Here is a 17746-nt window from a genome sequence, read left to right on the forward strand (position 1 = left end):
ATTATTTGCTGCTTCAAAAATGTAGCAACTATCAAGAGAATCTGGCTCTCCCCAACCACCTACAACTTATCCTGTTTGTGCCCCTCCCCTCCCTTGCCAGCTCCCGGATCCACCCCTGCTGTATGTATGTATGCACGTATGTATGTATGTACGTACGTACGTACGTACGTATGTAGGTATGTATGTATGTATGTATGTAAGTATGTATGTATGTATGTATGTATGTATGTATGTATGTATGTATGTATGTATGTATGTATGTATGTATGTATGTATGTATGTATGTATGTATGTATGTATGTATGTATGTATGTATGTATGTATGTATGTATGTATGTATGTATGTATGTATGTATGTATGTATGTATGTATGTATGTATGCATGCATGCATTAAAAAGCATTTAAATAAATAAATTTAAAAAAATATATACAGTATCAGCTGAAATACAGCTCAGCAATGACTTTTGAAGTACAGCACATTTCTTGAAAAATAACTGTCTGCCCTCATGCTTAAACTGTGTTGACTGACCTGGCTAATGCAATTTAGCTATAGTATCAATGAACTTATTAGTACATATTTCGGATTGTGGTTATTATTATTATCATTAATTAGCAAAGCCTACCAGGGACAACATGCTAATGAGCATTACAATCACAGAGAGAGAAAAACCATCATTAAGATGTTCAAAACACACAATTACAAACACTTTGGACACATGGACAATGTGGCTATACGCGCAAAATGCACACTACAAACATGGCAAGGAAGAGTACAAAATAAACCAAAATATATAACATACAAGATGAACACATAAACATTAGCTAAATTATAATGAAGCGTTACATTCTACAGACATTATATTATATTAGATACGGTGTTCATCAAGATCAATAATTGTGGCAATATTTAGAGAGTTCCATTGAATAATTATTGTTCTAGTTTGCAATGGTGGCATCCAGGATGGGGCATTTGAGGTAAATGCCTTGAGGTTGTACCAGCCCCATTTGCAAGAACTGATACCTACAAGTATAATTCTTTGGAACACCTGTAGCATCTGAAACAGCCAGCCGAACTATATATCCAAGAAATTACTTCCATTGACCAATTAAGAACCAATCAAAATAAATAGCAAAAACAAAACTTGAAACCTCATCTTGTAAAAAAATGATATAATTGTATTGACTTTTTCTCCTCTCCCCTTCACTTGCGAGTTAACACAGTAATAATAAATAGATTCACAAATAATTATGCTGGATGCTATTTAACAGGTTCGCAAAAAATGAACCTCGCAAAATAACTTTCTGTGCGGTAGTCTGTCACCTCCTCGGTCACCTCGGTAGTCACTACAAGTCTACAAGTCCCATGCACTGACCCGATTCGAATAGAGTAGAGCCTCGAGTAGACCAAGAGCGGACCAGACTTGCATGCAACCCTTTCCACGCCGATTGGAAATTATAAACGCCTCACTATAATGAGGTTTGCTGTGCCAGCACCTCATGCAGGCTTCTTGTAGAATGTAGTTCAGGTATTTTGTAAAGATTCTTTCAGCATAGCCATAGGCACCTTACCGGCCCTCTATAATCTTACGTTTTCACGAGCGTTTTCAGCACTGCCAGAGGTCAGTCATCACATTCGCGAAAATTACGTACTTTGAAAAATGCCGTATAGATGCACGTGACGTTACGTCAAATAGTGTGCTATAAATGGCAATCACAGCCGACGAGAGATTGTATCGAGGATATTTGCGTGATATTATGGATTTAACTAGGTACATTCAAATTGGATTGATCATTACTTTTGTTGGAGGTGCGTTACTGCTGGTTCCTCAGGTTTTCAACAGCGACACCGTGAAAAAACCACTTCCGTTGCCATCACCAGATGAGGTAGACAAACTTACAAGTGGTACAGAGCACATTCAAAAAAACAACGATCAAGCACAATTGCGAGATGGAAAAGCAGCCAACAGACCAAGATCAGTGGAGAGTGACACAAGGGGTAGTGTACTTCAACAGGAACAAAGCTCTTCAACTTTACAGCAAGGGCTGCAGGGTGTAAAGCCAAGCCGAGGTAGCACTGGTCTTGGGAAATCAGTAGCATCTTCTACTCAGACACAACGAAAGCAGCTAGCACTGGTGAGCCGCCCGCAACAAACTAAACAACCTGTAAGTTCACTTGGTACTCTTAGACTACAAAGAACAGTTTGTACAAAGTCAGTAACACTTCCACAGCCCGTGTTAGCCAAAATCAAATTATATTTATATTTTATTGGTCATCCTCATAGTGGACACAGCATAGTTGGGTCCATATTGGACAGTCATCCTCACATTGTTGTTTCACATGAGTTTGATGTGTTTGGTAAATTAAACAATCGTTTAAAATTTTGTAATAGGATGTGTTTATTTAATGCTCTCTGGGAGAACTCTTGTAAGTCGACAACAAATGGGCTGAGGACTGACGAGGCTGACAAAAAAGGTTACACACTTGCTATTGACAATTTATATCAAGGTGTATACCAATCCTACATTGATGTGATCGGAGATAAAAGAGGTGGATTAACAGCAATGATGTATATGAAAGATCCTGATACGTTTGAATCAACATTTTACAAGTTAAAGTCAATCATCAATATGCCAATGAAAGTTATTCATGTCATACGTAACCCTTATGATAATATTGCTACTTCAGTACTGTTTGATTACAAAAGAGTTGAACATGTCAAGATTACTACATTGAAAGAGAGTGATCACAAACAGTCCATTGATCCAAAACTAGTTGATAAGAATATAGTAAAGTATTTTAATATATACCAGGCTATTGAGGAGGTGAAAATAAAATACAATCTTGATGTACTAGAGGTCCATGGTAAAGACCTGATTGCTGACCCAAAGAAAGTTATCATGACAATGTGTGATTCTCTTCAAGTCAATTGTCCTAATCATTTCTTAAGTATGTGTGCTGATAAAGTCTTTCCGGAGGAATTAAAAACACGATACAAACTTAAATGGACCAATGATCAAATATCAACTGTGAAAATGAACATTAAAAAGTATCAAAACTTAAGAAGATATCTCAACTTTGATTCATAATTTCTTAATTTTGAGATTGTACATAATTATTTTGTGTTGAGTTAGGTAAATGGGTCAGTGGCTAAACTAGTTGTGGGCAAAGCTGGCTGTAAATGGACTTGTTGAAAAAGTCAGACAAAAATAGCAAGCTACACCACAGAAAAGTATAAGGTCAAGATTACACATTGTGCTGTGCGTCAGGCATTAGCGATCATGTAAGAAAAGTAATCGATTGATGATTATGATTGCAGTATTTTTTAGGAAGTATTTAATTAAATTACACTAAGTAATTACATGCACGATTACATTGCCCTGGGTGTGTATATGTGTGATAGCAAAACTATGTGGAAGGGCTTAGCGTGCTCACAGAAGTTCACAATATTAAAAGGTATGTATATATTGTGTGTCTGATCAACCACAAACTATGTATACCACACATTTGGTAGTATGATAAGCGAATACATGTAACCATGGCAATAATCATGATTATGGTTACTTTAGCAATGAACTCGACTACATGGCACTTTGAAAACCATGCATGTGATTTAATTATGACTACTTTAAAATCTGTAATTGATTACGATTACCTGCATCTTAACTGTCTACTGCAGCGATTTGACAAGTATATAATGTACCTCAAGGTCCAATCTTGAGATAGCCATTTTAAAAATTTTCCATTCTGGTCCACTAGCTATAATTCAGTTGCCTTATATAATCCATTTATTATTTTTATAGTTCTGTATTGATAGTATCATTGCCTTAAAATCTGTGTATTTGTATGTAACTACTATATAATACATTTTGTTTGCTCCTTCCTGATTACTTCCGTATCTCATTTTTGTTTTTATCTGGTTTATATACCAGTTAGGCACTGGAGGGCGAACACTGGAGGCAAATTTCTCTCAAAATTGCTTTACGACATGCAGTAGTTCTGTTTCAAAGCTTATCTGGAGGAGAATTCCCTCAGACCTCTTCCAGTTAGTGACAATACTGAGCACTAATCCAAACACTAAAGCAAATGTTTGATCATGAAGTGAAACACACACACTGTTGGTCTCGGATTAGGGCTAGTTACAAAACTATAGTTTTGTAGCCACTGGAATGGGTAAGCTTGCAAGAAAAGTATAAACCGCTAGCAGAAAAATAGGTAATAAAAACAATGTAATATGTAAATTCTTCGTTGAGATACTCTAATAGAGCAGTCACATTAGATCAAATACTGGAAATTGCCTTGAAGCCTTGTATAATGAAACATACAAAGTACAGTTACTGGTTGTCTTAAGTACTTGTATAGGTACAGAATACTGCATCTGTGTCTGAGGATAAGAAACAAACAGCACATGACCAGAGTATGCTTTTGTGATAGCTATAGTTGCAAGTGAGCTAATAATTTAGACTCAGTGAAGAGTCGTGGGTAGATGTATATAAGACTTTTGGAACTACGTAAACCATCTTTTACCTTGTCTTCTATTTTTCCCCCAGCTAGACTATGGTTGACAGTACAACATGATGTGTACACCTACCTACCATCTGTCACTGACATGCATGGTGGATCCCTACTTATTCAGACACTTCACTGTTCTATTAAGGAATTTTGTCATTTCTGTAGGGGTATGCGATAATGAAAATTTGTGACCTGGTCTGCAAAAAGGGGTTTATAGCCTTTTCAATTGCATGTACTTGGCACCCTGTAACTTGACTTCATCAACCTGACCTTTAGTCCCCTTAAACTCCAAACGTAGCACTATGGCTAGGTGTAATATGAAAGTGATGGGTTAAAAACATAAAGAGTTATGATTACTCAAACTTGACAATTTGGAAAGGCTATAAGACCTCTTTTCGCAGACCAGGTCACATTTTATTATTGCGGTAATGTACCTCATTATCACAATTATCATGACACTTGACTACACATGCAAATACTAATTAGATAATGTAATTATCTCCATAAACTATCACTGTTTAACTCATTATTCCATTGTGCACGCTTTACAGCTATAACTGGAAACTATAGTATAATGACAAAAAATTAAAAGTATTTGTTAGAAATAAACTAGAAATAAACTGGAATTGTAAAATGTTCTCATTTCACGTTGACCACATGTAGTTTCCAGAAGTTTCCTATTATCACGATAATGCAATAATGAAAATTTTTGCAATAACGATTATGACTTTTCACGATAATTGATTATCCACAATTATTTCACAGCACTACATTACTGTGCATTCTATCAATATAATGTATAATTAAACAGAGCTCTGTACAATCTACAGGTTAATTTCTTTCTTCGAGTCAGTTTTATGTGAACATTTCTACTATGTACTTGTATTTAATTTCTTAATGATAGCACTCATAGTGATGACAAGTGGTCTTCTCTACTAATTACTGGCTGGGCAAATATAACTTCTAAGCATCTTGTATCATTTGAAGATAACCATCAATAAAACTATGCTCCCATGCTTTTGCAGGCGAAGTTTGGAGAGTTACACTGTCCTCTAATTAATGAATAATTCTTGTGGTTCAGATGCATCATGCTTCTGTTGGGCAAAAAAAAATCTGTGTGAAAATCTCCAAGATAATGAACTTTTTCCAACCAAAGAATAACCAACTTGTATACTGAATAGATGGATGATGAAGCTGGCTGCCTATAAATATGTGACCATTTACATATGGCCAATCATTTTAACACCTAAAAATCTGCCCTCACTATAACAAATTGATTTACAATGAAAGAAGTACACAAGGAAAAATTATGTATCAATATATTAGCCTTTATATGCTCTGTCCTGTACCTTAGCTAGCTATAGCCTACAAAAAATGAATTTTAAAGTTGTTTTCGACTTTTGGCCCCAAAAACGCAACTGTAGGTTTCCTTATCAGTTCCTGACTATATGTACGAATCTTTAAAATGGAGTTTTATGTGACTAGCTATACCACATGGTCAGGAGCTTCTGAAATATCATTAAAATTTAATGTAGTTATTGTTACTGAATGCACTATGCAATGATTGCATGCATGGTTCAGGTGTATATATCCATTTCTTGATTTCACATGTATCAAAGATGTATTTTAAGTTGTATGACAACATATCTTATCTTGCTCATACAAGATAACAAGTGTGTTTATTGATGAAAGAGATATGATAAAATTGCACAGCTATTTCAAAAATGACTCTGGCCCTAGGCAGCAGAAATGGGGGAGGGGGGCTGATTCAGAAGTTGAATTGAAGTTAACCTTTGAGTTATGATGTAGTGTAGTGTACATATGATTATTAGGCCTGACGAGTGCATCATATCATCACTGTTGACTGTTATTCTGCGAATGCTATCCCAATAGGGAACTGTGAGAAGGCTTAAAACCTGTGAATATGGGGAGTTAGAAACATGTAGCTGAAACGTGAAGAATGCAGAAAAATCCCAGACCCAGTGGTGACTTGATCACCCGCAACATGTAGTCTAGTTATGCAGGAAGATATCATTCGCACTGTTGTGCTAATAAAATGTTTCCTTTGAATGACAAGCAGTTTTTCTTTTCAAAATAATATTATATGTGACCTGGTCTGACAAAACTGGTTTTATAGTCTCTCCATGCAGATATCCACGTTTGACAACCCATAACTTTCCATGCTTCCATTGAATCTGTTGAAACTTTTCTACATGTTAGTGTTATTCAACAGCTTCAAGCTGGCAAAGTTTTACCACCTAGATTGACTTGACAAGCTATAATTTGTCACAGGTTATGATTTGTCAAGCTGTTTTATGGCTACAAGTCAGACTGGGTCACATATAAAGTTCCACGACTTCTGACACAACCTAGTAACATGCATTTATCCACATAACTAGTTAGTTACCTAGTAAGTGTACTTACCATTAGTTCTGATGGGAGTAGTCAGTGGAAGAAGCCAATATAGTTACCTACTGGTATCAGAAAAGCATGGGATTCCCCACCACATCCTGGATAAATGTCTGCTTCCTTGCTGAGGTAACTAATACCTTTAGCTGGCTAGTGCATGCCTGTTTGTGATCCTTGAAATCAAGTGTCCATGTAATTGAGGACACCATTGGTCTGTGTATTCTATGTAGGCCAAGCCTATATCAATGCCAACAACACTGATAGAATTATAAATATTAAATAGGCAGGTTTTTTTGTGATATCATGTGGTGTACTATGCTATGTTAGTTGCTTTAAACTTCTTAGTAAAGTTGAGCATGTGTAGTACATGTGTCCTAACAGGTTTCTATGAAATTTTCATTTCATCTCATCTGACTGCCTGACTAATACGTATAACAGCCAAGCATAACTCAACTATCATAATATTGGTTAAGGATTCAAGCTTGCAGGACTTCTTCACTGTTCAACGTTGAGATGTGCCTTTTGCTTGCCGTTTGCCACATTTTCTGATTCCTTTTCATTATCATTGGTTCCCTAGATTCATGTCTACATCAACCAGTTTACAGCACCTCAAAATCAATTATTCGAAAATATAATATATATATATTATACCAAAATTGACATTTTGTTGACTCACAGACAATGTACATACACACTGCTTTCCTTGGCTTGTACCATGTTATATCAGACATTTATTGTCAGCTACTGTATATATAGCTTCTGCATAATTTACAAACCTGAGCATGTAGTACTAACACTACTATTAACTTCTATTCCCTACAATTTGTTTGTCAGACTGATTGCTATGGTTACATATTGGTAGCTACTAAGGATGAATAGGGAAGCCAAAATGCATAGCAAATATATTAGCGATTAATTTTAAAAAGTTTTTTCATATATAACTGCATTTTTGTGAGTGAATAGTCACATGACTTGCAATGGTAAGGTGAACACTACAAGATTGATGAATATATAACACCAAAATAATTTATTACAGTAATGTTTCCATAAAATATAGCCACTGGCAAAATAAACTAACTAAGGAGTCAGGCTACATGCACTGTGTGTCTGAACATTGAAACAATCTAGAGCCATTGATCAGGCATTAAAGCTACATAAATTATGGCGGACTAAACTGTTCTTTGAAACTTAATTGTGGACAACTGTACTTTCAACTCCTCCTGCACTCCATGTCTTGTTCCACCGCAATCTACAATAAACTCTTTCAGACACTGTTTTGTTGTGAACACAGTATGCGTGCTTGTGCAACACTGTTATGGCTTCTGTTCTGACACTCAATTCTCCGAAATTTCATCCTGCCTATATCCATTGTTTTGTCATTGCTATCTTCAGTAATTGTAATTTGTTATTGTTATTGTACCGTGTTGTACTGTACTGTTAATATTTAGATATTTTTGTATTTGTGTCTTGGGAAACATTCTCATACAGGGTTTGCCTTTTGGTGTCATCCTATCCTCTGGAAAATCAGATAAATACCAATACTACTATATACTCATAAACTAACTTTGATGGTCACGTATATAGAAAGAATGCAGTTACGTACATTGCAAAGTCTTAGCATTTACTGTATTCTATATCCTTCATTGATACTGCTTCACAGCCATACAGTACATGGTGATTGGCAGTTAGCACATGCATACAGGCAGCCTTTGTAACTTTCCAAATAAGATTGCTACATAGTAAGATTTCTGGACACTCCTTTACATTGATACTTGTATGGTAACACAAATGTATGTAGCTATATTTTGTGCTAAATTCAATGAATAGTGACAAGCATATTTCTTTATCCCTTGTGACCCTTGTTTAAGAAATGGATATCTTCAACAACTAATGATGAACATTGATTTATATAAATTTTCCTTTTCCCCCTCAGTAATTAAGCTTTGAACCCACTCCCCCCCATGTAGTTAATTCTCCCTCTTCAGATCAGTTTTGTAATAACTTAGTAATTATATCTGTGCGTTATAATCTTGTGTGATTTAGGCACAGTAAAACAAATAAATAAGTAATTAAATAGGGTTGGCATGGATAATACTGTGTTTATAATAATAATTATACATATTTCTGGTCACATTTCAGATCATGGAGAATGGTATGTATGTGTTACCACTGAGCTGAAATTCAATCAAAACTGGGAAGAATCTTATTCACAAAAAGGCAATAACAGACGTAATGTACGTAGTATTATATAAAGAACCTTGTTAATCAGTAAACTGACATTATATCAGTCAGAGATGTGGTGGCAACTAGGTGGCCTGTGTAACAGTGAGTATAAAGAAAAGACAAGCCGGTCATCAGGTGAATGTTAACAGACTACAATTAGTGTAATGCAGCCACACTTGGTTTCTTCTGATACAAAGACCAGTATGACCCATGTAAGTTAAAAGTTCATGGTAAAAGCAGAATGATGTGCAACAGGAAATATTGATTTTCTGACAAAAGTATATAACTTAACTGCTATCCATGGTAAAAAAAAACAAAAACAATAATACTAGCATAAGAGGTATATATAGCAACTGAAGGGGAAGTGATACAATATGATGCAATAGTAACCATGGCAAAGTTAAGGGTTTCTGTTGTCCATCATTCTAATACAGCTAATTGACACTGACTTTAATGTGACTTATACATACTTCATGATCAAAGATAGTGATGCTGTGAAGCCTTTTACATATGTACCAGAACCCTCATACTACACTTTGATTCAAGCAAGGAATTGCTGGAGTGGGCCTGCAATACCAGACAAGTGGCACAAATTACACCCCATGAAATGGCATGTGTATGTGCATGTACGTTCATAACACACAGACGCACACCCACCCACTTGATTCTATGAAATTGAAAGATCACAACTTTGTTTGCAAGAACATGGCAATAGCATATTGTTGTTCCAGTCTGTAGTTGCGAATTGTAAACTGGATGTGTGTGGAAGACCACAAATCTGTCTCTGACAGCTGAAGTCATGTAGTAAGGTCATGTGAAAGTTCAACATAGCTAAACATCGTATGTATGTATCTATATATTTATTTATAAATTTTACATGTAACAAGCAGTTTCATTTTTCATTTTTTTCCATGTCCATCAAACCCTTTGCTGCAGTAAAAATATTTTTCCTAATAAATTATTCTAGCACTACAGACTGTATAATCAAGCAATTTAATCCACTGACATTAATTGCCAGTACATGAATAAATAAAATAAAGTTTAATTGTTACATTAGGATTCTCTATTCATCCCTGCATTTATACCACTCATGTAACCATAGCAATGAAGAATAGCTACATGTGGATAACAAGCACACTGTGAAGTCATAATTTTTGTATTGTTCTTCGTTTGTAATGCTGTATAACAGGAGGAACAAAGCTGAAAATGAAGCATAATGGTCACATTACTTTCCAATACATTCATGCTAATATTTTAGAGGCAGTGCAGTAAACAAATCAGTTGTTTGCAATTTGTAAAAGCATTTACTGACTTTTAAGAATCAGGTGTTATCTTCCTAGGACCTAAAGCTAGCATGCTGGAAATTGTCAATAGAAATCATGTGAGACGTTCTTGCATCACATAGCTAGTGGACTATTGTTATCTCATGCCATGCAGGATGGGTGTGAACACAATACCATATGAATTATAATTGAGTTATACCACTCATGTCTTTAAGGAAGCCCTGTAAAGAACTAATATAACTTGTCTTACAAAAGTTTAATCCTTTGGCATTTTCAGATGTTACATAAGGTTTTCTTTGAACTGTTATAAATGGAAAGACTTCAGAGGTTGTGTGCATTATGTGGTTTGTGAGCAAACTCTGTCAGACAGCTTATACATCCGTCTCATACAGATACGATGATGATGATGATGATACTGACTTTAGCATTGCTAGTGTGTTTTTCCCAAAGAACACAAGCAGGACGTAAGATACAATACTATACAATGTGATGTAAAACTTTACTTATAGTATGCAAATATGTAGAGTTCCTAAATAGTTACATAATTTTTACAAACTTTGCAAGTAGCAATATACGTAGGTGTACATTTTATTGTGAAGAAGCTGGTAATGTGTTTTTATAGTGCAAAGATTAAAGTACAGTAGTTTATGTAGGCATACATGCATGCGTATATCAATTGTGCATAGATGTGTACAGTATCCGATTATGGTTAAGTTGCATACTTTAATTGTAATAACGTAAATCTCCTCTCAAACTTTTTAATAGTCTGCTTCGTGAACAGTGGTGCTTGTGATACCAGTGTTGAACCATCTCCAATACAACCTTCAAGTTTTCAACGCTGTTGTGATGTCTTGAGTGGAGCAGCTTATCAAGAAATACTTGGTGCAACATCATGTGTACCCTGTGCACCATCCCGTAAGTATACACAACTAATGCTGTTATTTGAAAGTTTACATTTAGCCTATTTCGTATGACCTGTATTAAAATACCACATGCCTCACTGTATATGTTTTAGTGTATAGCATCTGTATAAGGTAGAAGCCACCAAAGACTGAATTTGACAAAACCAGGCTTCCACACACGTCCAGATTTGTGACTTTAAATGACCATAACTTGTTGCAGGAATAAGTTATCACTTTCAAATTTTGACCTGTTATTGCATAATGCACTGAAGGAGTTGTGTGAAAATTGCAGGTCAATAACATACTGAGTGGTAAAGTTACAAGTAGTTAAAGTCAAAGAATTGGATGTGTGGTTTTGTCAAATCCAGTTACAAATGTTGTCTGTAAGTTCTGAAGTTTTTCATGTACTTAATCTTGCCAGATTGCAAGATGGTTGGTTGTATTTCTTATTGTTTGGTCAAGTGTAGAAAAATCTGATGACATGTCCAATCATGTGTTGTTAGCTCACAGACTGTTCCAAAGCTTGTGTCATCCATCAGTTACTTGACAGGATATAGGATATACGTATATACCTCATCTGTTTTTCTATGTCCGTTGTTTCTAGACTACATTGATATCCAATAAATTGGGGTTATGATGCATGTTTCTGATAGCAGTTGTAGCTGTGTGAATAGAACTGTAGAGGTAGCAGTCCATTAGACAGCACATGTCCCTTCAGATTTGGTCATTAAGAGCTTTATAATAGACTTTTATAAGGGCTAAATACACATTGCATTGCAGAGTGAAACATCTTTGATGTATATGCAGCATGTCAACCTAGTATTGTGTATTTTGTGTAGACTGTTATACTGAAGAACTGGACTGTGCAATTGGTACTACAAATAGTACTCTTGACAGCATGACTACATGCTGTGACAATGGTGGTGTCTCCTACAGGGAACCTGTCTTTGGAACATGCAGCAATTGTCCAGTACCATGTAAGTAGCCAACTACATTAATCTGTGTTATTGATATTTGATTTTAGAAATTTGTATTCTATATAGCTTGTACTCTATATAGCTACGTAGGCATTTCCCATGAATTTAGTTGTTGCTTTAAAGGATAAAACAGCCTTATGCATTTTATTCAAGCATATGGTTGCATGTAGTATAGTTGGGAAAGTATCATCCTACACTCCCATATGCTTCTCTGCAGTCTGCATGCTGAAGCCCTATGTGGGCATGATGAAGTAAGTAATTCATATATGTCTTCCATAACACACTGAACTCACAAAACTGCATTGTTTAATGACATTCCATCTACACATGCACATTAATGATGCTACCAATCATCTCTCAGTGATACTTAATTCTGCAGAGCTCTGCAGTCAATTACTAAGAAGAAGAAGAAGAAGAAGAAGAAGACAAAAATGTTATAATAGTGCCATTATTATTAGTGGGCGGCTGTAAATAGTGCCTCAAGTTCTTGATGTTAGCAAAGGTCGTGCACTCAGAGTTTCTACAGTCCATAGCATATAGCTATATGGGATAATAGAAACATTTGGAGTCATAAAAGTCAATGACCATAATACAGTGACGCATATCTATCATGCGTGCTATAGGCTGGGCTAGGAGGCTGTATATTTGTGCATACGGAGCTATCTCTATGCCTACCAACAATTAACTGTTCATAATCAATGCAGTTGCAGCCATAGACAGGTTTTATCTTGTCTTTGGGCTCATAAAAGAATTAAACACTTGCACTGCTTCAAAGCCATACATAACTGACAGTAGCTACCTGGTATGAGTTTGGGTGGGTATAATAGTCTGAGAAGAGCCGTACTGGCAATATTGTAATTACTAATCACCACATGCATATAGCCACATGAAGTAGTTATGCATACGCAGTGAGTTTGTTTGGCCATAATATATATTATGCACACTCACCAATGATTAAGCTCTAATGGTAATATATTACATAACTGTTTACATGTTTACATGTAACATGAGTATGAACATTATTAAAAGTGAAAATTGGAATTGTGGCTGCAAAGTAATTTAAGTATGAAGCTGTGAAAGCCTGTTTGTGGGAACAACTGTCATGAGTAGTGAGTCACCTGAAAGTTTATACCCTCTCCTATAACAATAGCACTGATTTGTGCATACTCATTGATTGTGGCATCATAGATAGTATATTCTCTGGAGAATATACTATCTATGGTGGCATACATAGCAAATTTAAATGTTTAGCGTGTATATAATAAGTGCTGTATACAGGTATAACAGCTAGGAGTTCCTTCATAGATTACTCTGTAGCTCACTAGTGACTATGGATACGCAATAATGTGTGGTGTACTAGGTTTTGTGTATGGCTATTGTGTACAAAAGGAAAAAAAGCAGCCATGCACAAATTAATAAAACTATACAAAAGCCAAAAGAGCTGGCTTTGCATTTTGAATTACTTGTGCATCCTTGTAGTTACATGTGACCTGCAAAATTGGTTTAAAGTACTACATTAATTCCTGACTAGCTGGTCGACATCACTATAGTCATTTTGGAAAGATATAAGCATCACTATATACCTAGTCTTCATCTTCAACTTCATAATCTATGTACATAGGTTTCAAGTATCAGTTTCTTCTATGCATTTTTTTATCAATCCATATTGACTTGGTGTCAGCTCTGTCATGCAGGCTGGCCACATGCTTCCAATGTAATTGTAGAGCAAAACTAATGTACAACTTTCATAGCTTTCACATGCTAGACAAGGGTTTGAATAATACTACATCATAGTCAGTAGCATGGAAGGTATGCCTGTATAGTCTAAAGCTTGGCAATAGTTGCATGCTTTAACTATGTAGATGCATTGTTTCTTTCCTGGCTGCTATGATTAACATCCATTTTGTCTGTGGAAAGTCAGTTGTTTGGATTCTCAATAATGTGAATGCCAATGACTGTTCTATTTAAGCAGTTGAGTGTAATATTAAAATAACTGATTGTATTAGAAAAACTTGAAACCTCACTGTGGTCTTTTCAGTAAGGTCTGCATTTATTCCTAGACCAAATGTTCCATTTTAATGGCATACTGGCTACATCACAATTTGTCCACAAAACAAGAAGAATTGTCAAAATAAATTAGCAGGTATAATAGGCAATGTTCACATATGTATGAGATTCTGTTTAGTTGGCAGAAACAAGTCAGCACTACTAGTTATTTCTGCAACTAGACACCAGGTATTGTAAGTATAAAGAGTGATTCGGTCTTACAATTGTATAGCTCCTTGTTGTCAAAGATGTGACTACAAGCAAAATTCTTTACCTATATGAACTTGTGCTATGGTTACTCACCACTTTATAGTAGCATGTTATAATGCTGTTTGTATTTTATGCAGTATGTTTCACTGAACAAGCTGATTGTACTGGTGGTAATCAAGTTGTAGGCATGGATGCAGACACATGTTGTGACACTGGTCTTTCCTTCAGAGATGCCAATGGAAATTGCCAAAACTGCAGACGTACGTTGCTCTATAATCTGTTTTAAGTGTGCAAAGATGCTTTAGAAATTACATAATAGCAATGTGCACTCTTTCAGCTTATTTGCACTTCTTACCATACGAACAGGCTCTGGTATGTCAAAGTTTAATATGCTGACTGTAATACAAAAAGAATGCTGGTATTCCATTACTGAGATATGATCTGTTATGTGAGGGGTGTGGTTTGTGCCCTATTTTCGCAGGCCCAGTCACACGGATGGTTCTCGATTGTTCCTTATAGTATTATTATGCACTCACTATCTTTTCAAAATATAGAATGTTTTGCAAGTTCAACAACATGTGACACTATTGCTGATCCTAACCCATCTCAAGTTTCATCTTATGAGGACTGCTGTATGAATGGAGGTTCTTATAGTCATGTTGAAGGTGATGGTAGTTGCAGACAATGTACACGATCATGTAAGCAACCATGTGTGATGTGTGTTACATTACATCCCAATACATTATCTATTAAAATTCTCTTAATGATATCACTGGAAATAAACCAACCAGCACTGTTCATCAGCTCCTTCAATTCCACTGCTATAAATTTTCCCTGTTGTTATGATGTTACCTCTTCTCTAGCATACTAGCAAGTAATGTTCATCAGATGTATGGTCACTAATTGTGCATCTGTTTTTGGATGTGACAATTGTGCTATAAAATTTGACAAATATGTGAAGCTCAGAAAGATAGAATTCAAATTATATACTAGGCTAGATCATACTTTGAGCAAAACAAACTAAATTTTTCTGTTTCAAGTGCAACGTAAGACACATAAGTCATTTGGTTTATACATACGTTTTTCATGCAGATTGCTACACTCAAACTTCCAATTGTGAAGACGATGGCATTACTGAAGTGAGAACAGACCTTACCAACATTGATGTTTGTTGTGGTGATAATAATGAAGGTGCTGGTGTGTCATTCAGAAACCCTTTGGATGGCACTTGTTATAATTGTGGAAGTGAGTAAATTATGTATTTAAAATCATATGTATACTGGTAATTTAAATTTTTTTATTTGAAGAAAATTTCTGCACACTTTGCTCATATCAATACGTATCATAGCTATATTAAAGACCAAAGAAATGGTCAAGGCATGATTTGTTTATAGCAAACAGAAGACGAGTGGAAATCTCAGTACTGCAGTACTAAAACACTTATTCACATCTTTGTGTCAAAATTGTGCCAATAATTCTAACTAAAGTGTTTTCATTAGACTAGGTAATTTAGTTGTGACCAATTGACTGCTCTATTAGAGTAGTTAATACCAAACTAAACCCAATTTATTAAAGCATTTATGAAAGCTGAAATCATGATTAGTTAACACTATGCTAATATTTGATGTAGCTATATCTTAGTAAAATCAAGTTGAAAGAAAGTTTTTATCTGAAATTGGTTCTATTTTCTCAGAGTTGGAAGGCCTTATTTTCTCAATGTCCTATGCAGTATGCGAACTCCAAACGGGCTCTCCTGAAACCGCCTTGTAGCTGGGTATACGTACTCACTGAAAAGTTGTTTCAAGATACTGTAGTCATGTGCAAATTGATCATGAGATGTATAGATATACGTATTATTACTCTTAAACAAGAATCAGTTGCTTTGGTTATAGGCTAAATAGGTGATTTTATGTGATATGCATTTGTCTGTCACAGCTTGTTATAATACAGCAAGCTGTCAAGGAGATGTACTGACTGGATCAAAAAGCTCTTGTTGTCGTTCTGCTCCACCAACCTCCTTTAGACCAGGATTTTTTACCGATGATCCCCCACCAAATTGTTGTGTCTGTGGAAGTGAGTAAATAATTATCTATAGTGATATATCTATGAATGTGTGTACTAAATTTGTAATAATATAGCCACACTGTTAGTGAAAGCGAATTCATTGATTTAAAATTGTCACCTTAATATTGATAAATTATGGTCAGGTACATACTTATATTATATGCAAATACATTTTTACAGGTGCTGCAGAAGACCCACACTTCTTCTTACCATTACAAAATGGTGACTACATGTGCTTTAGTGTGCAAGGAATACCTGACTTTGCCTTCAACTTGATCTCTGATAAGTACATACAGTTTAATGCTGTATTTGTGTTGCCTGCTGAGGAAGAGAGTCAAACTATTGCCAACGTTTCTACCTTCCTGGGAGATCTTGGATTGGTGGTGAAGAATCCTAGAACTGGAAATACTACTGTTATTAATGTGACTGCACGTGATCACAGTGTCAAGGTTGACAATAGTCTGGTATTTGTCAAGGATAAACCAGTAACAGTCAAGGTGTCCAATGGAGTACAAGTCATTATTGACAGCAAAGTACAACCCAAACTAAAGGATGCATCTGCTTGGCTGAGTATTGAAACTGAAGCAGGATTTGATTTTGAAGTAAAATTTTACAAAAAGCATCTAGACATGCTACTAACAAGGACCACTGGCCTCACCAAGGATGCACATGGTTTGATTGGTAAGAGAATAAAAGCATTGGGTTGCTATTATATTGGTGATATACCTATGTAGGACAATTTTTGACCAGCGATGTAAAAGTTGATAGTGTACACAATTTGATGAAATTTCAAGGCCGTAAACCAATATCAGTGAAGAAAGCTCCTGCCTGGTCTTACTTGAAGTCAGATATAGAATGCTGGTATGGAAAATCAACAGATAATCAAGCCACTGGGGTCATAGAAGGCACATACACAGATTATATTGTGCAAGATCTCTTCGCTCAAAATTAGTAGCCCCCAAACCATAATACTATTTTGTACTGCACACAGAGTGAACTGGAAACTTTTTAGACAATTATTGTAATAGTCATTGTGATTCTTTTGTACAATATTTAGTAGCAATCGTGAACATACCATGTGTTTTTTTGTATACTAGAAATAGTTTGACTGATGTTCTGTG

The 17746-nt window shown here is 35.6% G+C and overlaps 1 protein-coding gene across 2 annotated transcripts; it reads left to right on the top strand.

Annotated features, from left to right (window-relative positions):
- The first annotated feature begins 2084 nt into the window (after positions 1 to 2084).
- Positions 2085 to 17725, top strand: LOC136254094 (uncharacterized). 2 transcript variants are annotated; one of them, XM_066046753.1, is made up of 11 exons: positions 2085 to 2134; positions 9060 to 9355; positions 10819 to 10890; positions 11192 to 11341; positions 12168 to 12305; positions 14699 to 14821; positions 15116 to 15259; positions 15654 to 15806; positions 16497 to 16634; positions 16806 to 17306; positions 17360 to 17725. In XM_066046753.1, the coding sequence occupies exons 3-11, from the start codon at positions 10824 to 10826 to the stop codon at positions 17575 to 17577; spliced, it is 1632 nt and encodes a 543-aa protein (XP_065902825.1). In that variant the 5' UTR covers positions 2085 to 2134; positions 9060 to 9355; positions 10819 to 10823; the 3' UTR covers positions 17578 to 17725. The 2 variants fall into 2 exon arrangements, with proteins under 2 accessions (XP_065902825.1, XP_065902826.1); XM_066046754.1 differs by lacking the exons at positions 2085 to 2134; positions 9060 to 9355 and having other exon boundaries at positions 10184 to 10890.
- The last annotated feature ends 21 nt before the right edge of the window (positions 17726 to 17746 follow it).

Source organism: Dysidea avara, chromosome 4 (assembly GCF_963678975.1).
Source record: "Dysidea avara chromosome 4, odDysAvar1.4, whole genome shotgun sequence".
Lineage (NCBI taxonomy): Eukaryota > Metazoa > Porifera > Demospongiae > Dictyoceratida > Dysideidae > Dysidea > Dysidea avara.